The sequence below is a fragment of the Pararge aegeria genome, chromosome 10 (assembly GCF_905163445.1).
Source record: "Pararge aegeria chromosome 10, ilParAegt1.1, whole genome shotgun sequence".
Classification (NCBI taxonomy): Eukaryota; Metazoa; Arthropoda; class Insecta; order Lepidoptera; family Nymphalidae; genus Pararge; species Pararge aegeria.
This window is the reverse complement of record NC_053189.1, coordinates 12,241,495-12,265,180: the sequence shown is the minus strand read 5'-3', so window position 1 is coordinate 12,265,180 and position 23,686 is coordinate 12,241,495. Positions and strand designations below refer to the sequence as shown.

The window sequence follows — 23,686 nt, the reverse complement described above, 5'->3', positions numbered from 1 at the left end:
AAACTTAAAATGTAAAAATACTAATTAATGGGCATATATAATGTAAGATAAGATTTTCCAAATTAGTACTTAATATATTGAGTATCCCATTAAATAAATAAGAACATCGATGGACATCACTATTTTTTTTTTAATTTCGTTTGAATTAGTTATTTCATAACTTTGTAAACTAACATTAACCATTCTTTATCTATATTCCAAAATTACTAAGGAGACAGAACCCTCGCAAATATTGAAACTCTTTCTTTCGATTCATTTACCTTAATTCTTTTGGTTTTTAAGATAGCGTCACACTATTCATCCATTGTGTTTGGAGAAAGTTGCTATTCTTTGCAAATTTTTTAAACCCTTTCGTCACTTTTTTGCTAAGCGCCATAAAATCATTTGCCATGGTTGTAAATTTTTCATTCACTTTAAAATATACTGCAGACAAGAGATATAAGATGCCAAGGTGAAGATAAACGATCTGCTTACCCCTACGTGCATGTAGAGATTTTAATCAGAATTCGTAACCGTTCTGTAGTTGATTTGTTAAAATCAAAGATATCAAGCTTAATCAGTATATAACTCAAAATGTCTGAGTTATAATTACTAATAAGCAGGATGCAGAACTGGATATACGTATATGATTGAGCAATCACCGATTTAATTAATTTTGATTCTAAATTGTCAGAACCAATTATAGAAAATTCATTGTTTATTTCCTTCACAAAAAGCGCAGTATAAATATCAATTGCAATGATTCGACGAAGCCATGTCAAATGAATAATTGCAACTAAATGTTACGGAAGGCATGTTCTTAAGAGCCTCTATACATGAGCGTTAAAATGCGTGTAGTGAATCGATTAGAATAATAATATCGATTACTGTTCATGATTCCGTTGGAAGCTCTTGTATAGATGCTTCTATGTTATTTGAAAATTCCAAACGCTCTGTACCATTTCTTAGATATTTAAGTTTTAGATTTTATTATTATAGCTACATTGTCTCGAGTGAAGAGGCAGAACTATTTATCGAGTAGAATCGAAATTGTAACCACCTAACTGTTTACCTAAACAGTCAATTCTTTAAAAATAAAAATTAATCAAAAGTTTTTTGCTAACATTTTTGAAGAAATCCAATTTAATAACAAAAATGGCTATTGTAGACTTAATAGCAATCCAATTAAATGACAGTGGTACTCAGTTCGTTTGGAATTCGAATGTTTTACTAAATTAAACTTAGAACTAAAAGAAAATAAATTTGAAACGATAAATACCATTGAACTCACCGCAGACCACGCGGTCGAAGGGGCTCATCCAATCTGGAAACGGAAAATCTATTATCAATCGTAATGAATGTTCTTAATCCCACATAAATACATGCACAACAAGTAACAAAGATATTGAAAGCTTACGTATATACCTTATCATTACTAGAAACGAAAATGCTATCTACTTAAGCTATAACGTAGTAAAATCTAGCACAAAGAAAATTGTTGATTATGTAACTTTACCTGCTCTTATAAATTAAAATCAAAATGTAAATTGTATGTATTTTTTTTAGTGAATAGGGAAAACGCAGCTTGCTCGTTTACAAAAACTTAAGCAAGGTTTTCGGATGTAAATAAGTATAATTAGGCCGTAGTCTACCACGCTGGCCAAAAGCAGTTTGGTAGACTTCACAGGCCGTTGTATACTTTATGGCAAACTCTCAGGCATGCAGATTTCCTCGCGTTCTTTTCCTCCACCGTTAAAGTAAGAAGTGATATTTAAATTGCTTAAATTAAAAATGCACATAGCTCAAAAAAGTGGTGTCGATCGGGGATCGAACTCGGTCTGAACGAAAGGAAGCCGAAGCCTTACCCAGCGCTTAAAACGATGTAATAATGGGTAAATACTGTAGTCAAAATACGGCTACTTATCCACACTCAAATATAACCTGCTGTTTTACTTCATCAACCTACTGATATCGCTTAGTGAGACACTAGTTTAGATGCTACTCTAGGGATACTCTAGGGAGGGAAAATTAATTTATCGATAGTTTTACCTAGATATTTAAAAATGATATCTGCCTGAAAAACACTTTATCGTATAGACAGGCATTCCGAATGATTAAGAAATGAATTTACAGAGCAGACAGTTGGTGATGACTTAACAATTAGGCCAACTAATTTATAAGAAAATTAATAAAGATATTTAAATAATTCAAATTGTTTTCTTGATACTTATGCAAGTAATACCTACACTAGAAGGTAAGCACGCAAACTTTTTAAAAAAAAATCTATACAATTACGACGGACTTCAAAGAAAAGGAATTTTTAATGTTATAGGCTTCCACGCATTGTTGAAGCGACCCAGTTGAGTTGATATCTTAGATATTAGCGAAACGAGCGTAGAATACATATTTATTGTTGCAAAAATACCAAGTAGTTGTTTTTGCAGCTGTTAAACATCACTAAGCAAACACAATAAAGACTATTAAAAAGCAATATTCATGCAATCTAGCTATGAAAAAATTTTCACATAAACATAATGAATAGAGCAGGGCAATTTTTATAATCATGTGAATTGATAAAATTTTTATATCACCGCTTCGCGGTTGGTGGAAAGTTAAGTGAATACAAGATTTTTAAGTTTTCATAGAAAAATTAATAAGGCAAGTTATTATCATTTTCCGCTGCTTTTAAATTATAAATGTAGTCTATAAATAATATTTATTCTACCATAGAACATGCAACGATTTTATTTCTTTCTATGCCTTCGTTTGCCAGGATGAGATGTAGCGATAAGGCTGCCAAATTGTACCTTTTTTCTTCCTTGCTCTATTCTCTATTCTGCATTTTGTGCAGTAAAAGTAAATAAATCAATTAATTTTTATACATGTTCAGCCGAATTTAATTTTAATTCAATAATTATGTAAAGTCTACCTGTTGTCTGTTAATTAATGCGATAGGATTCGCTCTTAAGTTGACTACTGGCAAGATTCACGCCCGTTCTTGCACGAGTATCAAAGAAAACAAAAAAAAACAGAAAAGAACTGTCGAGTACGCTAACTTTGGGGTAGTAAGTTAATATTAGTTGCCGCAGACTCGTTTGCCAGCGGTATCTCGAGACGCAAAGACCAATAATAGATTGAATCTAAGTAAAGTCTATTATTTTTACCAGAAGAGATATTTACTAGGACCTAGCAAATTACTACAATAACTACTTTCAGTAACATAACTGCGTAGTTAGTGTATGTTTCTAAAAGTAGAAATAAATTCAAATTTATATATATGTAGGCAGGCCACGGTCATTGAATTTTGTTTATATAAGCGCTATTCCAACCGCATATTCAAAAACCATTGTGAACCACGCGCACGCTGCAAGCTACCCGGGTGCTCACCGTTCGTATTTCTTGTATTATTGATTAACTGAAAACCCAGTATATTAAAATTTTAAGCATTTTCATTAAAAAAAATACTAGCTTTCCCGTGCTCAAGAGCTGGCACACAACTAAGACGACCTACCTAAGATGCAACTGGATCGAACACAATAATGAGGACTTCTCTATAAATATAATTCAATGGCTGGCGCACAATTATTTTGTTACTTTGCATAGTGTCACTGTCACCGTTTTATATAAGTAGGTAATCAAGAACTCTTATCTAATCCACAGTATGTGCGTATGATTACCTACCGATCTATACCTATAGCTAATTACCAGCTCACTTCGGTTATTTAGTGTTTTAAACGATTCCTGCTAATCGGAAACATTAAATGTGCCGATTGGATAACCTTTAATAGCTTTTAAGTGCACAAAATGCTCGATTATTTGGAACGTTGAATTGGCGGGCAATAATATACGAATTTCGTGACATACCTAAGTTACTTTCTGATAAGACAACAAAATAATTCCTTTTTAGTGGAAATAATATTTTGTGTCGAAAGGACACACATAAAAGAACGACTAATATGAAGAAATAAATATTAATTATTAGTATTTATAAAGCGTACCTTACTTTCCACCATTTAAGGTGTATCATTCATTACATAGGTAGAGCACTGCTATATTTCTTAGTTTGTAATAGCAGCCGTAACTACCTATCTTGGTAAACAATAAAAATAGAAACGACAGTAATTAGCAATGTTCTACAAATAGCAATCAATAGAATATAGAGTCGTCGCTATCATGCAAGCTGGGAAATCGTGACCTATGATTGGTCAACGCGGCGGCCATCTTTGTTGCGCATGCGCTATGAACGCGAGGCACACATGTGACTGGCTCATCTCTGACATATATCACGTTAGGATAGTGAGTGTCGAGGACAATCTAAACTGCAATTTAATTCAAGCTATAGTTTTTCATAGATAAATGATTATCTATTATTTAGAGTCATAATATTATACATATATTCATAATAGTAAAATAGTTTTCTATCTAGGTTATCTCAGAGATTTAATTATTTAAAAATAAGATCAAACCTTTATTTTTTAATGCATTTCATTCTAAACTAATAATACCTTACTTATTCTCCTTTAAATCACAAAGTTACAGTAAAAGAAAAGTTACTAACTTGTACCTAATTAGAAGATTTTTTGTTTTTCGTCATTTTAAAATAATATTTGACTCTACAGTAGAATATGAACAGCTTTCCCTATTATTTTTAATTAAGTTGTAAAGTAAATAGGATTTGAAACTCCAGAATTAAGTAACTTAGATTCATATGCATAGACGATTTAGCTACAGGTATTATTTAGTTTGCCTACTTTAAATTTAATAAATGTTAATATCCTTTTAGAAATTATAGATAGGTATCGAGCCGTCTATAAAATGAAATAAAAAGACCATAATTGTAATTAATAATAATAGTAATTAATATTAGAGTCATTCCTGCCATTTTAACTAGACACTATAAAAGTAGGTGGTAACTGGTACCTATATTTAGTTACTTGACAATCGCATAAAAATATTCTGGATATAGTTTTTGAGTTATTGATATCTATTGGCCAAAAAAAAAAGGCTAAGCTCTAGACTACTTAAAAATTAATTTGGATTATTGCTAGGACTGCAATTAATGAAGAGCGTTATGACCTTTTCACACATTTGACACAATAGGTATAATATTAAAGGTAATATTATCTATATCAGGCTGCCTTATCGCGTTTTAGTAGTTTCATGATAATTACTGCCGAGCATATTGAAAAATAATTTTGAATATTGTCCATACTACTAGTAATGAAGGGTGTCATGCCATTTAAACTTTGTGAACACGTGGTGTTGCTAGCACCTGCTGACATATATCTGCTTTTTATATCACGTTAAATAACACCGCCCGCCCACCGCTGTCGCAGCGATAATTTTTATAATCTAGTATTGCCAACAAATCACAAAAATTATCGCATTTAAAATAAAAACAAGTAGGTTATAGGCCATTTAGTGTAATTCCAGTGAGCTACGAGCCACTTTCCGTGGCAGATCGGCTTTGATTATTGGTTTCTTCACGTCTCTACTTTATTGATGAGCGTCATGTGGCAGGAAGGACGCCTCAGATGTAAAAATCTTTATAATTCACACGTTTCTTTAATTTTCTTTTAAAGTTATTTAGGAAAACATAACATTCGTCTAGTTTACTGAATTCCGCGGTAACAAGATTTCATTGAAATGTAATTTTAAGTTATTTGATGTTTGTACTATCCGTATCTGAAACTAACTCACTTGTGGGACTAGAAGTGGCAGACATTTGGGGTTTCTGTTAATCTAGGAGTTGCCAGCCCTCTGCCTTGGAGAGCACGTGAGGTTGTGGAGTCGGATAATTATCACTAACGTGACTAATATTAATTGTACCGTCTATTGTCGTGGATCTCTACTCTCTTTCCTATTAGTGAGACGTTAATAGACTGACGTTGATGATTTTAGTGCATGATAGTGATAATGTCCGAGACCCACGGATTAACGTGCTCTTCGTGGCAAACTATCTACGACAATGCTTATTTCCCAACTTAAAGATAATGAACAGCGTAAATAGGTTAATTTCCAACCCAGGATTTGAACTTAAAACCTAGTAATCCCCAAGACCAACGAGGCGTATTGAGTAACCTTACTTTTGAGAAAATAAATAAATAGATAGACATTAAAAATAATAAACAGGTTTGTTGATACAACTCTATTTCCCGTTAGTTACATTTTCCACGGATTTTTTTATACAACTCTAAAATTATTTACTTGCCAAATACTACATGTCTAGATTAGTGCAAACAGTAATAAAACTGCGAATAAAATTAACCGTTCCATTGTATTCAAAACATACAGGCAGTTTGTCCGTAATGTATTGTCACATGCGAGTACAAAGTGGACCTCACAAGAATTCGTGAGATATGAAATAAAGTAGGGGCCTCGGCTACCGTCTAGGACTTGTCTAATGACCTAGGTTAGTTTTGTTTTGCTTTTATAATGAAAATAAAATACAAAAACTTAATGATATCCAAATACTACGAGCCATTGTTGTAGCCATAGTTTCTTTAAAATGTCTATGTCGTAAGACTGAGATTTTTTTTTCATTTCTAGATATATATTTAATATAAATTAAACTTCGAAGAAACTTTGGAGAAATTTATCGAATTGATCGAGTTATCTATATATATACATAGATTCAACGGTATGTACCTATAAAAGTAAACCTACCTAGTTAGTCATCAAGAAATAGTAACATAATAAACCAGGTGATGACCTATAAACATTTTTGTAAACATTAAATCAAAATGCCAAATAAAGTCTCACAATACAAATTAACAAATATTTAATTAATTAATATTTCACCAAGTTCAATCCTTAAATGGGCAAAACGAAATTGAAGTTTTATAGCGATTTATTTCTCAACGGAATTCCTTGAAACTTCGCAGATAAAAATCCAAAGATATAAACTCGAAAATGTCTCTGTCTCTTTGTTATCTTTAACTTTCTGAACCGATCTTACGTGCTGGCAAGTTGCATATGAATTGACAAACAAGGGGATTATCGGATAGAAATTTGACGAAGACCAAACGCCGAAATGGTAACAAAATATAGAATTAACGTATAATAGGTTACGTATTATTTTATCAATAACTTATTTGATTTCAATAAATAAAATTATTATTATATTCTAATTATCAAGGTTTCCTTTGGTAATCTGAAATTTATAAGATGGTTAGTCCTATATAGGTAGTAAACAGCTCTTAAATAGATACCCATTAATAATAATTTATGTATCAAATATGTTTTTTCTATAGTGAATAGGTATAGTGTATTTGAAATATATTAAATATTCCAAGTTATAAAATAACCTTCATTAATGTAGGTACCTAGTTTGACTCGAGAGGGACACAGGCGTTTGTGACAAAGTCGGAAACCACATACCTCATGTTACCTGCCTTATGTAACGCCGCCGTCGGCGGCGCCGAAGGTGCGCACCTTGCACGTTGAAATTTTATACGTTTGTGTTAGTTATACCTACTTGCTATTATTGTACTTAAGGGAAAACATTTTGTCAGTTTAAACCCAATAATGTTAATAAAGTATAAGATAAAAAGTTATCATCTGATATTATATACCTACACATAATTGCATATTTCTATCACAAACAATGATGTATGTCATCTATAACATCGTTAGAGGTATATCAGAAAACCATTATATTTTTTATCTATAGGTATTCTTAATGGGTGTTTTAACAGTAGTGAAAGAACATTCACTACCCTACCCTAGGAAGGTATGTAAATCTGTATCGATGGCTATCTTCAATTTATAGATTTTATATATAAGTAAAGCGGTACCTAGGTATATAGTTAGGTAGGCAATATAGGTAAATTCAGTACATTTGTATTATATATATGGGCTAATTGATATCGTATTGACTAAATAATGGAAGTGCTTATTTTAAGCAGGTAAATAGGTTATTTACGATCAATAATGCGATTCTTATTGGATTCAAAGGAGCATCTTGATATAGACTTGTGAGATGATAACGAATCATCCCGAATATAGCGTGACTTCATATTCATGACAATAAAAATAAAAATGTTTGTCCCACTTTACCTAACTACCTTTGATTATATGTACACAAGTGTAATTAAAGCCTTTGAAAGTTAATAGTGGATTTTAAGGTCTAGACAGTTATTTACATACTCGGGTAGATTTTTTTTAGGAGGAATAAAGGCATAGGTATAGACCGACCCGACATTAAGGCAAATTGACATTTTATAATGTTACATTTTTTCATAGAACGAAATCTAATTCTATCCTACATAAAAGGTACAAATAATAAACTACTACCAATAAGCCCTTTAAATCTAGGTACGCAAATATAATAACAAAAAGTCTCTACAAAAACAAAACTTACAAAAATGCAAAACACCAAAAGACAATTTACTTTTTCAGTGTCATTTTCAAATTAAAGAGCCGAACTACGTTTTTGTATCAAAATAATTCCACTGGGCAAAGCTATTATCAAGAGCTTTTTTTAAAAAGAAAACCTTTTATTTAATTTCAGAAACAAATCCAATGGGTGCTACAAAATGAATAGGCGGCAAAATTGGCATGCAGTGTATGAGTAAACAATTACCGGTAATGGACATCCAGGGATAACGCGGTATGTCTGGCAGAGGCTGAGCGGAAGGCTGAGAGCAGGTGCCACCCATGGCGTCTACTGAGGCCGCCGAGGCAGCTGAGGCTGCTGATGCTGCGGCCTGGTGGTAGAACTGTGCCGCCGCCGCCATACTGGCTGACGCAGCCGACACCGCCGCGCCTCCATTGTGCTGTCCCAGCGCGTAGTTCACCATAGGGTCCCCGCCGACCGCGGTAGGATATCGGCAACTCTTGTCGTCAGCCGACAGCCCTCCACCGGTGGGGAAGGGCACCGACCCGCCGAACTGTTGGTGGTGCGACACGTACGGGTACATCCTTGCCGGTGCGCCTGGCGACGCTGACGATGACGAAGAGGAGCGCTGCGGGCTCCCGGCCCCCGGCGAACCGGCCCCCAGCGCAGCCGCCCCCAGTCCGCCAGACAACGACGATGACAGCGACGTCGACAACGACGACGACAGCGACGAAGACAACGATGCCTCTATCGGCGAAGCCCCAGCTCCCGCGAACAAGTTCTGATGATGGAACTGCTGGTGGTACTTGGGGAGCATGCTATCGATGATGAACTTGGAACTCATCGCTCGGCGGCGACGCGGCGCGCGACGATCGCCTCGCGGGAGATGCGTTTATCGCCGGCGATTCGGATCGATTCTCGCGCGTGCACCTCTAGTATGGCCGCGGATCGTTTATGACCCGCGTATGAGGCTCTACGACTCTGAATTCCCGTCGTGGCGAGCGTTACCGATGCCGCGCGCCGCGCGCGAGACAGCAAAACGTAGCACGTGCGTGCGAACGAGAGGCACTGATTGTGTTGAGTGACGCGCCGGAACCATCTCCGTCTCATTAATTCCTACCTGCGTGGCTTACATTAGAAAGAGATAAAAGCTATTCGCTAACGACTGTTCCGCCGGCCATTGTTCGTAATGGCGCTGGGCCCCGCGCACCCCCGCGCACTCCTCGTCTACGCCAATAGTGATCCGGTGCAGAACATTCACCACCAATCACAAACCATTCCGGCACTTCTAGCTGTCAAAGTGAACGGCTTTCAACAATAAAGCAGCAGTTAGTTTGCTAAATTCAAATTATTTTGTATTAATTTATAAAAAAATAAATTTAGTTAAACATAATACGTCTAGTAAAGTTTATAATAGTATTTAAGACATATGTATTTTGCCTATCTACTCAATCTTAATTACACGTAATAAACGGAATTGATAAAAAAATGTAAGAGGTAAACTTACTAAAAATCTAATTTTTTGTAGGTATTGGTTTAAAGTGTGGACCCTTACCTGTTGAACATATTATATTACTTATTCGTAAACATGTTTCTTGGTAAGCGGCATTCAGGTATTATCTAAAAATTAATTATAGTACATAATCTAATAAGTATCTATACTACGCCTGTAGGCCCAAAACCTATCCTTACTAATGCTTTTAAATGTAAAAGAGTTATGGTTTGTTTGTCCTTCCTTTAAGCCTAAACAACTAAGCAACAAATGAACTTGACTTTTGGCATAGAGTTAGTGGTAAGGATGGAGAGTAGCCTAGGCTACTTTTTATCCCAGGTAAACAAACGGTTCGCCCGGAATTTTTAAAATACCGTAATAAACATGGACGAAGAACGCAGGCAACAGTTAGTAGAAAGATATTCGAGAAAGGGAACCGTACTGAAACCGTTTGACTGTTCGAGGGTAAAAACTCAGTTTATTAATAATTATTTTTATATTTGAACTAAGGTAAGTATTGGTAGTTAATGTTAAATGTTTCAAAAGTTAAAATCACAAAAAATATTGCACAGTTTATAATATTCATTTCAAATTTATTTTTAAACCAAACATCTGTACATATACAATACAATATAATTATAATGAATACTACTCAGTAGGTAGGTATACCTACTAAGTAGTATTAATTATAAGTATATTAATATCATTGTTTTCAAATTGAACTAACAATAAAAAAACAAAGCAGAGTAAGGTATAACTTCATTTTTATCTTTAATTATATTAAACGCTAATATGAGTTTGTTTGTTTTTTGTTTACATTTTTACGTCTTAACTATATTCAATCAACGTGATATTTTGCAGTCACGTTGTCAGGGGTACGGAAAAGTACATAAAATACCTACCGTTCATACAGAAAGAACATCAACACATTAACGATAGTCGAGCCGCTGGCGAAATATAGTTTTATGTAAATGTAAATTACATATATTAAATAAAAGTAAATTAATCTTTATTGTAATTTAAATTACATACTATTTATTCTAACAAGAAAACATCAGTCAGCAGACAATAAAATAAAACCATAAACTCCAATATGAATTGCACTGACTTGTGTTACGCCGGCCACGTGGTCGAACTGGTATCATTCATCCCTCTCCAACAAACATTGTCCTTTCATTCACGCATTTCATTCATCCTTCGAAGTCGTAACCACAAAGAGTACACGTGGAATTGTAATCTTTACGACGATTTAAATAAAACCGTTTATTGCCTGACGAGTTTATTTATTTACTACATTTTTGATTGCTAGACGGTGTTTAGTGCAGGGTTTTTATAGGCTTAACTTGCCTTTTCAGCTTTATCAGGTCGGTGGTACGACGGTGTGGCAGTAGAACATTGCATAAGTATAGGTTTTATGTTGTTATTGTGATGTTTATGCCATAAACGAATACAGGGTCTGATATGGACAGTTTAGGTCATTTGTTTTACGATTCGGGCATTTTTCTATTGGTCTGTAATTGATAATTACACTGTCTAATGATTTATTTTTATGATCAACTATTGAGTAGGTAATTAATAATGTACTGTAATGCGTAATAAATTACAGATAAAAAAGTATTAAATTAAAAATCTCAGAGGTCATTATAGAGATCGACACGTCGTTAAATTTTTAATAGGTTTATTGCCAGGACAGATAATCTAATTATTTACATATATTTTATATACAAATGGGTAAACAGCCTACTTACCTGAAATTGTAAAAAAAATATTTCACTCTAATTTATTACTCTACGATTGCTAAATAACTAAGTATGATTGCACAGTCACTCTACGTAACTAACTACCGACAAAATATTATTATTAACAAATAGAGATGCACCTACCTAGATCTATTATACAAATAATACTTACTTCGTTGGGATAGTAACTCAAAGAGGAACATAATCTCCGACAATAGAAGCTGCATCTCACGACTGTTTAGGCGTTCGAGAGATCATTCTTATTAGATTTCCTTTTCTCACTGCTGATCTTCTCCTATGCTGATAATCTCTCCATTTCAATGAACTCCTGCCCTTTAGTATACTTCAATCATCTTTCAAAAAGACTTAGCATCTTTCTTTTGTTTCGACCACCGTTCGACCCTTAGTCCTCTCTTTTTGCATCCAATATTGGCAGCCGTATGCCGTACACTCACTAGATTTTAACTCTGAACTACCCTAACTACAGTTTTTTTTTTAAGTATATTTGTAATTTCATCTTTACGCAATAAAGATGTTTAAATAGATAAATTAAATAAACAGTTTATAAAAATTCATCTTTATTTCCCAGCTTTACTTATTTTCCTTCTTGCAAAAAATACTGAGGCGTGGGTAGGATGCGTTTTAGATTTTTTTATCTATTGTTTAATGGAACACTAAACCATCTATGGATCTAAATAAAACTGAATTGAATTTAGATTAATCTTGTTAGAATTTTCCCAATAAAAATAAATATTATTTTAATGAGGTGCTTTATTGTTAGATGATTTTAATATCCGACACGTAATCGTTGCTTAACTGCAAAACTATTCAAAATTTATAATATTTATGGCTCATTTTGACACGATTTGCAAGACGTAGAAGAGCCAAAGTAGGACATAGATTAACACTCGAAATTAATAAGCAATCTAATCCAATAAGTTCAGATGGCAGATTGAAATGAGTAGTGATTTACTTTTGACTCTTGTCTATAAGTAGCAAAGCCTTAGGTACTATATTCACTCCGCAATCCGAAAAATTTTGGAAAGATCGATTACATTGACTTCGGGCGTAGGATAGTTCAGACCAATTGGTAGATATAGTACGATATGTATTTACACTAGATAACATGACATTATATTCCGTCTACCCATGGGCATAAAGCTCAAGATTGCTTTTTAAAACCTTTAGGCATAGACATTGGATTAAAAGCCCAAGAATCTGGGAAACAAGGAAATTAACTAAACGTATCAAATTCTTTCATTTAAATAATATGTTCAGGATTAGGAAAGATAAAACAAACAAATCTGATTTCTGTGTTTTTGCATACTGTTACACTGATTGTGAGTGATATTGTGTTGTTGAGATTGTTGTGAAGTTCGGGAGTTCCGTCCTCTGTTTTCATCGGTTTTTATCAGATCCTCAAAAAACTTTCAAAACACCAATAAAAAATAAGGTTAACATTTAAGATTAGGTGAATGTACCTAACATTACAAAAAAATACGATTCACACGACAGTTTCTAATTTGAAACAAAAATTTTGGATTTTTCTCGCCAATTGTTGTGAAGCAATTTTATTAACAACCATTTTCTCCAACATTGTTTGGTACACAGCTTCCCGCGCTAAACATTAGTAAAAAACCTTTCGCATCCACAAAAAGGCCGTAAAACTTAGTCTGTGTTTGATTACACGCTCATCTACCAAAACACTACATGTGCCAATAAATAATTTACTAAAGACAGTGTGTAAAATTTCACCCATAACAAAGAAACGCCGACAAACACTGATGGCCTGTTTTATAGAGGATCGATGTATAGGAGCCATCTCACAGCCACAAAGTCCCAGGTGGGAGGAGCAAGTGTCCATCGTAAAAGTGCTCAACTCCTCGGAAAATTTACAACTATCGCCCGCGAGATTTAACGACCAGTTTATAGAACCAACGCTTTTAAATTCGATATAAACTTGTTTTGTCAATTGCAGTGTTCATCAAATTGACAAACGACTGTAAACAAGACTGGAATCACTCTTGTTTGATCGTTATGCCAAATTGAGTTTATTCGCAGATAAAAGTTAGAGGATTTAGAATACTGGTCCAATAGTAAATTTGTTAGGGAATCAAAATAAACTAAAGGAATATTTTTTTTGGAAACATCGTCTGGTAGGCGTAAATGCTAGTTAGTATTTATTGATCCGTCTGGAGTGTTTTAAATATTTTTCGAGTTGACTAGACCAGATACCTTCAATAACGAACATACAGTTACGCAGTATGAAAGGTAAAAGAGGTAGTGGGAAATTTAGAGAGGGTGTTTGAAAAACGCTGTAAGGACTAATACAACTTGTCAGTTGGTCGGAACCAATAATGAAAACAAAATAGTTTAATACAAAATACTTATTATATAAATGATCAATATTGACATAAAATGCCAGGCTATGCTGCTGGTTCTTAATAGGTGAGATATACCTAAATGTTTAGGTTTAAAGTGGTCTTAGAAATTGAATAATCGAGAAGAGATGGCAAGTAACTCAGCAGATGTGTCGGTTTGTTTGTTTTGGCACCGTAAAGTATCATGAGTAAGTAAGGATTTTTATCTTCGCGTAATGTAGGTATGGGCAATCAATATAGAAGATGCAAAAGAACCACTTAAAAACTTATCAAACACCCCACAGAATTGTTCACGCTCTCTCGTGATATAGTACCTGGGTTATAAAAAACGTTACTAAAATTTAATAACTATTAACGGAAATAAAATAATAATTACTCTTACCTTTTCATCCAACAAACTGTTTTGTCACCTGAAACAGAAAAACAAGAGATTTATTTCTTATATTTACCGAACGAGATATTGATATAGGAAACATCATAGATATGAAAAATAAAATAACTAAAATATACCTGAACGACAATTAAAATTGGTAGGATTCGTATTCCGTACTTAGCGCCTAAATTTCTTTTGATTTCTATCTCAGCTTTTGGGCAGACCTACCCTTATAGGCCACTTAGCCCCGAATTCCTATTTTATATGTTATGCCGAATCTATTCAGTCTTTCCCACACAAGATCTATTTAGAATGATAGATTCTTATTTTGTTTTATGGTTATACTATATGTGCACTGCGGCTTCGCCCGCGTAATTTTGGGAGGCAGCGTACTGCTACATAGTCCACACCTATAGTCATATATGAGATTGTGAGATTTTTCCACAAACATTTTTTTTTCTTTCGTAACTTTTCTTTTCTTTGAAAAGTATACTGTGTATATAATAAGTTTCATAAAGATCGGTTCAGTAGTTTTCGTGTGAAAGCGTAACAAACAAACTTACATTCACATTTATAATATTAGTAGGGAATGGTTAGGTATTTTTATATGTATATAGACGCTATTTTCTGCGCTTGCGCTTGTCTGCAATCACACCTCATGAAATGTGGAGGGCACTGCCCAGAAGATTCCTCTTCACTCTTGGTTTGAAGGTACTCGTATTATAGTAGCAAAGATAATGGAAGCTAGAAAGGCATTCCATATCTTTGGGTTGCGAATCAGAAACGAGGATGCAAAGCGCTTCGTACGCGTCCATGTTTTTTTAACCAAGTACCTAGGCACCCCTAGTAATAGTCTAGCCTAGTAAGAGTAAAATAAATTTAGGTTTACCTTTTTTTTTACTCTTACCAAAGTATAGAGACTGAAGATACTAAATGCTTTTTTAAAATTCGAAATTTATAATCTATCTAATTCAAAATAATTAAATGTAATTTGCGATTGTCTATCGATAAGCCACTTAATTATTTCAAATTCAAATGTTAAATGAGCAAGCATCTTTTCACTTGTGTGATATTTTCAGACAGGTTGTAGTTTCTTTATTTTTACATATACAGAAGTACCTGTCGTGGAAATCTAAAGCCAAAAGCCGGAAATGTAAGTAAAACTAATAAATATTATGTTTGAGGCCTCAAGCCAAGCACATAGGTGTTATTTGTTATATATATAGAATTATAATCATTGTTTTAACAGATTGCTAATAGTATATTTTCGATTGTTATGGGGGCTATTAATTAAAAAAAATATAAAATCAAATTATTTGAGTAATTAATACCTAGTAATGTCAATAAATTACTTAATAGAAATAATATTCTGAGTTGTAAAAGCTTCTTCCTTATGGTAACAACATGAGCAGAGAGATAGATGGTTTGACAGTAAAATGGTAAAGGTTATTTTTTTACAACGCGAGGGTTGTTGGGGCTTACTAGAGTATAATGCAATAGTTGTACTCTAGTAGACACTGTTCAACCAAGTAAGAAGAAACCCCTTTTGTCATATATTATTACATAATTTACGGTCCAAGCAGACGGATCGCCTGGTGGTAAGTGAAAACCATAGCCTATAAACAGAGCTACACTGCAATTAACATGTTTTAACATATGTACATATTTTTAAGGTAATGTTCGCATCAAAAGTGCCATCTAAGTGCCTTGTTTAGTAAATGAATATTTTATTTTAACTTTATACAGGAACTAAAAAGTGCCACCCTTAGCCATCGACCTAAGGCGTAGATATTAAGCCTCACGTGACTGTAATTACCTGTGATTAAATGATACCTGAATATCTAACTAAGTTATAAATAAACTTTAGTTACTTAACAGTGTTTTCAGAAAAGAAATATACTTTCAGAACCCTTTACAATTAGGCCGGTAAAAACAAATTTACATTTTTTAAATAAGTACTTGTATTTATCTCACTTTGTAAGTTTCTAACTAGGCAGCGATATTTATTAAGCTATTCCCGTATAAAGGGGGGTAAGTAGGAAATTTTAATTTCACGTCTAGGCCGGGGGCGCGGAATTTGTGTGGCATAATAAGTGAGATTGTTGCGAAATTTGCTACAAGAAAAAGAAGGAGGGCCCACACCGTTCCACTTCGTGAGAATAACGTGGACGCCCTGTTAGTAATACCGAGCTTGTTAGTTTAGGTATATGCTGAAAGATATCGTAAACTAAAATATTTGTCATATTAATTAGAACTCATACTTGGAACTTATTTATTTTTATTCCACTACATCTGAGCCCTTAACTACAATCTCACCTCGGGGTAAGTGATGATGCAGTCTAAGATGGTATCGGTCTAATTTGTTTAGGAGCAGGATAGAGCAGGAGCAGAGCAAACCCATACTCCTAATCGGCGATTGTGACGGCCGATTGGCTCAGTGGGCAGCGACCCTGCTTTCTGAGTCCAAGGCCGTGGGTTCGATTCCCACAGCTGGACAAAATTTGTGTGATGAACATGAATGTTTTTCAGTGTCTGGGTGTTTATCTATATATTATAAGTATTTATGTATACTATTCATAAAAAATATTCATCAGTTATCTTAGTACCCATAAAACCAGCTACGCTTACTTTGGGACTAGATGGCGATGTGTGTATTGTCGTAGTATATATATTTATAATCGGGTTTTACGCGACATCGTACCGGATCGCTGAATTGCTTAGTAGCACGTTTTTGTCAATGGTAACTAGCCACGGCCGAAGCTTTCCACCAGACTAATATTCAAATAGGTGTTTTAAATGCATACCTATAAATTATTTATACTTGCTGACTTATTGTAAGGTAAATATGACAAATATACCTCTTAACCCATATTAAATTGGCACATAACGGTGAGAGCCCAGTCGGTTGGAGCTCGACTTTACTCTAGGGGGGGCCGAGTTCAAATCACAGCACGCACCTCTAACCTTCCTCGGTTATGTGCGTTTCAAGTAATTAACATAGCACTTGCTTCAACGGTGAAAAAACATCGGCAAGAAACCTGTATGCCTGAGAGTTCTACATAATGTTCTCGAAGTTGAGTGGAGTCCACCAATCAGATACAGATTACAATATACGGCCTAATATAACTTAAAACTCACATAACTTAGAAAAGTTAGAGGTTGCTGGGATTCGAACACGGCCCCCCGAAAGTGAAGTCAAGCTCCTACCCACTCGGCTAACACCGTTTCAGAATATAGTTTTTGTAGTATTTTAAGACATATCCACGTTAGGCTAGCGTCTGGCAGCGGGCGCACGTGTAAGTGGCAGCTTCAATATTTATGTGCAATTTTTCCAACGCCCTCCCTCCCCGCACACCCTGCCCCTTGATAAAGGATGCAGCGATCCTTCCGCACCGGAATTGCTTAATAATGCTTGTTATTATAAATACTTGCACAGGACTCCACCATTGACCGACATATAAACTTAAATTTTTTTTTTCCTTGACTGCAGTTTCTCATATCTGCAGGGCAGGGCAGTTAAACAGTGCAAAAGCACCAAATGAAGGAACTTATTTAAGTAAATAGAAATTAAAATATATTTTAACAACAATAACCCTCGAATAAATGGTATGGATAGAATTAACTTTCTAATCAAATTACTGGAAGTTTCAGAATTAGTCAAAAACTAATGCTGAAACTTATAACAGACGTATGTCATTGAGTCTGTTTGGATAGTAAGTTATAAAATGTACGTAGTGAAGACCAAAACATATTTAACATTTACTTACATATACACCGTGCCTACTTAGAACCAATTAAGATGGGTAGGTACTATTTCTGTTCTAATTGACATACTATGTCACCTAAAATCAATTTTACTATATATTTCTAACCATAAATCATAATAATCAATCTGTTCACTCTAGGATCTAATTATTATTACCTACCTACCGAATCTATATAAATTAATATGTGCAAGAAACGTCAAATACATCAGTATACATACATAAACAAATGCAAGACAGCGGGTTCCAGTATAAAGGAGCATTAACAGTGCAAACCTAATTGACTGTGCTACGAGATACCTACGGGCTACGACAAGTAGTCCAATAGGCAACGTCATAAATATTTTGAAGCAAACTTCAAAATACGCCCGTAATTGACGGCCGATTGGCGCAGTTTGCAGCAACCCTGCTTTCTGAGCCGTGGGTTCGATTCCCACTACTGGAAAATGTTTGTGTGATGAACATTAATGTTTTTCAGTGTCTGGCTATGTATACTATTCATAAAATATTCACCAGTCATCTTAGTACCCAGAACACAAGCTAGGCTTACTTTGGGGCAAGATGGCGATGTGTGTATCGTCGTAGTATACTTATTTATTCATTTATTTATATTTTTTTAGGTACATGTGATAACACCTATTCGTTAAAGCCCGCCAATTTGCATTGGAGCAGCGTGATGAATTTATGCATTCAAAACTTCTCTTATTAGAGCAGTGTAGGCTGAGGATATGCGCTGACTCGTCACACATCCGAATACGGGAGAAAACAACGAACTATAGACACGCTGAGAAAACTCTGTCTGATCTGAATCAACACTTGGCTATTCCGCCTATATAGAGCTAAACCCTATTTGGTGGAAATAATAACAGGGCGTAGAATTTACAAACTATTTTGCCTTAGGTGCTTCGGGCAGTATGCCTGGTATTCTCAGCTTTGCTTCTGGAGACATACCAAACCTTAGGCGCCCTTCGGATTAAGATGGCTGGAGTACCGACAGAGGTTTCTATGCGTAGAACAGACAAGAAGTTTTAAGTGCAGAAACTGGCCCAGTACAAGAAAAAGCAGAAGGCTAAGAGTGATGATACTATTACTTGAAATAAGTAGGTATAAGAAGTTACATAAATTACGATGTTGATTTCTCATTTTAATCCTATAATAATAAAAATTTTAAATTTTGTCTACTTCGACCTATTAGGGGTTAGCCATTTACCTTCATGAACCAAAAACATATTATTCGGAAATATTCAGATGCCACATTAGAACTCTATAAAATGAATAAAGTAATTTAAACACAGCAAGCAATACAATAACTATCATTTCTTCATCCGCATAGAGACTGGTATAGTAATATTATTCAAATAAAAACAATTTCAATTTGGGAACAAATTGAAACAGAGAGCAGGCGGCGTGTTATTACATTTGGGCGGAGGTTAGCTCCGGCAGAGCGTGTAAAGTGCCGATAGAGCCTTGCCGCCCGGCCCTCTCATTGCCTATAACACCGGCTTTGGGCTTTCCTCAAAAGCCTCCAAGAACGCCTCAAATTTAGCGACTTTTCGCTCTCAATACTTTTACGCGACATTTAGGCGGTATATGCTACACTAGATTTTAAGCTCGGCTCTGCCCTTTATTTTGACCTCCCACGCTTATCCATTTGTTTTATCTGTGTCTATCTATCTGTGTAGGAACATCTGTGTCGGTCTATGTGTATAAGAACTTTTAAAATGCACCTATCGCTTCTAAGCAGTCATTTGGATATATTTTACGGCTACTATATGCTACAAAGACCTGCAGCAATATTCTGAAAACTACAAAACAAAAGAGCATGAAACTTTAAGGTCGATTTTACTGTAGTATTTTATATTTATAACAAATTTAACAGAATTATTAGAGCGGATTCTTAAATTCGTTTTTAGGTTATAGTTACCTAGGTCACAAGGCCACAAGAGCGCGCTATACGAATGTTTGTTTTCCTAATTCCTAGGGTATTCTTATTAATTATAAAGCTACAGTGCTTTACTATGACATGAGAAAACATTTGTTACTGCACATTGATTTATACATAATTTATGTTCATCGCATAGGTACCTGACTGTAGTTACATCCGCATTTACACGAACTAAGCGTTATACTGCGAGAGCATGGGTGAGCCATAAGATTCAGAGTTCATTAAATAGGCAGTTCATCGTTTGCTTTTATCTTATTTGCAAGTCTATTTAAAATTACTCGCGTATATTTATACTTAATATGCGCTACCCACATTATCAAGTGGAGCTGATAAAAGTAGTTTCTATTCTATTACAGTCATTGCAGAACGAAAGTTGATTTATAGGTATAAAACTTTCGTCTCACTACAGACAAACTTATACGTGACGCAGTACAAGCACAAAAATGATAAAGCACCTTGCTATATAGGTATATTATATTTTCCTCATCTGTGACCGAAAAAAATAGTTTACCGTCCGCTTCCATACGCGTGAACATAACGGTTCGATGGGTCGTTTCTGTACAATAGGGCTGTATGGTGATAATCAAGGTGGATATTTCTTATTGAGCGATACATCGCGTCTATATTTTCATTGAAGGTCCACAGACTGGACCATATTATGACTTTCTTTGCCATATTTTTCATGTCGGAAAATTAACTTTACCGTAATATTTTTTATGCATTAAGATATTTGCAAGGACCTTCCAGTTTTGTACATATATTCTACTAAAAGTACCTACTATGAAATAACCGACCGGTATTGAAGCTTATTGCGGAATGCGTGAAAAAAGATAAATCAAAATAATAATTAACACTTTCATTTCATGTGACAATCAACAACACAATCACGGTACAACAAATGTACCGTTTTCCATGTTGTAAAAATATTTATTGTTTTTTTCAAATTTTTTGTGAGTTAGCACACTTTTAACGCGATTGTTTTTGTATAAGTTTGACCTGTAAAACCGAAACGCTAATAGTTTTGAGTAAACCATTGCCATAGTTTTACTGGAAGAAATCAGATACAGCCCTAAAATCACATGCAAAAGTAAAAACGTGTGACTCCTCTCAGTTAATCAGGTAAGCGTCGCGTAGCGTAGGTTGCCATAAGTAAACACTTAGAATGTTTTGAATCAGTTTGTATGGAATAATAAGTATGCTTCTTTGATTTAATATTTTTACATGGTGATTCCTTATGAAATATACCCAGGCACACTTGAACAATATTTTGTAATTCCGATACACGTTGTCGGAATCGGAATCGGAATTACAAAAATGAGGAATGAGATAAATGGGTATCGAACCGATGACATTTAAATTATCGATAGTCCGTCTATAGCGCAAACTAGCTTATTGAAATCACGTGTTAAGTAAGAACACGTCTTATAGAAAATATTCTACTCTGATTCCACTAGATATCTATCTAGCACGTGGACGGTAAACAGCTGGGTAAAAATAGAAAAGCGTCGGTAGTAGTACGTACGCATGTTCAAAACTCAATAATCTATACCGACCGTAAAATGATTTTAAATTATTGTTTATATGAGTGAATTTGATGATTCAACGGGTTGCGATCTTATAACAACATAGCTGCGCCCCACGGTGTTACCCGTGGTGAATAAGTGTGTACACGCAATTGCAATAAAAACAGTATCAATAGTACAGACTTACTTTTGAATTTTATGTTTTTCTAGGACTAGAACTTTTTTATTTTACTTTCCTTTCTTGCAACTATCTCTCTACCAAAATCAAGTAGATTGGTTGCAAGAAAAAATGTTTTTTTTTGCGCAAGGTGTACCAGTATACCTTCGGAAATTTGATGTTTTTCCAGGACCTTAGTAAGCCTATGTTACTCTTTGTTCTTTCAACTAACTCTATGCCAATCGATTCGATTGGTTTCTTAGTAAGTGTGTGAAGGAAATATAAAACAAACAATTATTTGTTTGTTTTACATTTCACATTTATAATATTATTTAGGATGTCGGGACTAGATCAGCGTATGTAGGTACTTAAAACGTTTGCTCGAATTTCTATCAAAATAGGTACGTACCGGTTCGGACACTATTTGGTATTTGAAATCTTTTGGGAACGATTACGTCGCTCTAATAATGAGATCCTCCGGCCAAAACGAAAATTGGTTGATCATCAAAATATTTCTAAGGGGATTGATATTTCATACTTACATTATACACACGAAAGTGTGTCCGTTCGTTTGTTTCTCAAGTTTAGCTCAACCTTTGAAACGATCTTGCTGAAATTTGGCATACAATATTTAAGAAAAAAATTGTACTTTAAATCAAGTATAAACTATTATTTTATAATTAAAAAAATATGAACCATGCATTCAGAAGGGTAAAAGTAAACAACGCTAAAGCTACACTACGAATTTCACCTACCAAGCAGGTATATTTAGTAGATAGGTAGGTGCCTACCTTTTTGAGAGAATATCCTGAAGGTATATTTGACAAGCCTTTCAATGTTTTTTTAAGCTCGTTATGTACCTAAGTATTACCGCAATTTAATAGAATTCATAAAATCTGGAGCTTTAATTGCCATACTGAATCAGTGACTCTTATAGTCTGTAGTGCCATCTATGTATTGACTGCATAACTAACTAGGTGACAAACTTGGTCAGTTTCTGTAACGACTTCGGTCATTAATTAGCATAAAAAGGTTTTCCCAAATAACTTTATTAATATTTTAATAAATGCAAAATATATCTTCTAAAGAAATCAAAATGTATTTTTTTTTGTTAGGTCGTTATCTAAACTAAAAAAATACGGAATATGTTGTATTGTGTTCCCGTACTACCAACGCCATCTTACGGGGGGCTGAGGAACTACTTATCAAGGTTGAAAGCTGCATTGTTCAGTGCATGCTACGCCAGCACAGCGCACAGATTTTGTCTTTTGCAGCTTAGGTTTTGTTTTAGAACCCCGAATTAGTAGGTTAGAAGGTACTTATATGACTTATCTAAAAATCAAGCAATCCTGGTAAACTTTGTGAAAGTTTTTTTTAAAGTACGATTTAACCATTTTAAGTATCATATATCAGTTGTACGCACTGTTACAATGATTTAATTTACCATCAAGGCAGTAAAATTGTGGAATGATCTTCCACGTGGCATTCGTTACGCTAAATCACATTATATTGTTAAGTCGTCTAAAAATTATTATCTAACACTGTAAGTATGATTATTATGTTCCACAGTTCTCTACCGTTAACATTATGTATAATATCTAAGTTTTTTTTTATAAATGTATGTCTATTTTTAGAACTTCGCGCACCGCTATAACGATTCATATGTGAGTCAATTCCTCATCATGGTTGCCTGAAAGATATCACTTTAATTGATAATGCCGCCTTTGTTACACAAATTTGAATTAGTAGGCCCAAGACTTTTGTTCTTTTTTTATTAATTTCTGTTTTGTTCTTGTGTGCAATGAAGTATTTTTGATTGATTGATTGATACCTATTTGTTATGGTTATTATTGATCATAAGCCTATTAAGACCCTAGTGCACAGGTCTTTTCTCTCATAGGAGAAACTCTACGATACTAGAGAGAGTTTACGATAATAATTATTAGCATTATTATGTTTATCGTGGTTTGTGGAGTGAGCTCGGCTGGCTGGAGT

General features: G+C 34.5%; 1 protein-coding gene across 2 annotated transcripts in view; it reads right to left on the bottom strand.

Annotated features, from left to right (window-relative positions):
- Positions 1-9,284, bottom strand: part of LOC120627089 (homeobox protein abdominal-A homolog) — a 54,768-nt gene extending 45,484 nt beyond the window's left edge. Inside the window, exons 1-2 of one of the 2 annotated variants that reach the window (XM_039894934.1) lie at positions 8,564-9,284; positions 1,259-1,318 (exon numbers count right to left, since the gene is read on the bottom strand). In XM_039894934.1, the coding sequence (XP_039750868.1) occupies positions 1,259-1,318; positions 8,564-9,161 (658 nt within the window). In that variant the 5' untranslated portion in view covers positions 9,162-9,284. The remainder of the gene's footprint in view (positions 1-1,258; positions 1,319-8,563) is intronic. The other variant, XM_039894935.1, reaches the window with a different exon arrangement.
- Between the last annotated feature and the right edge of the window lie 14,402 nt (positions 9,285-23,686).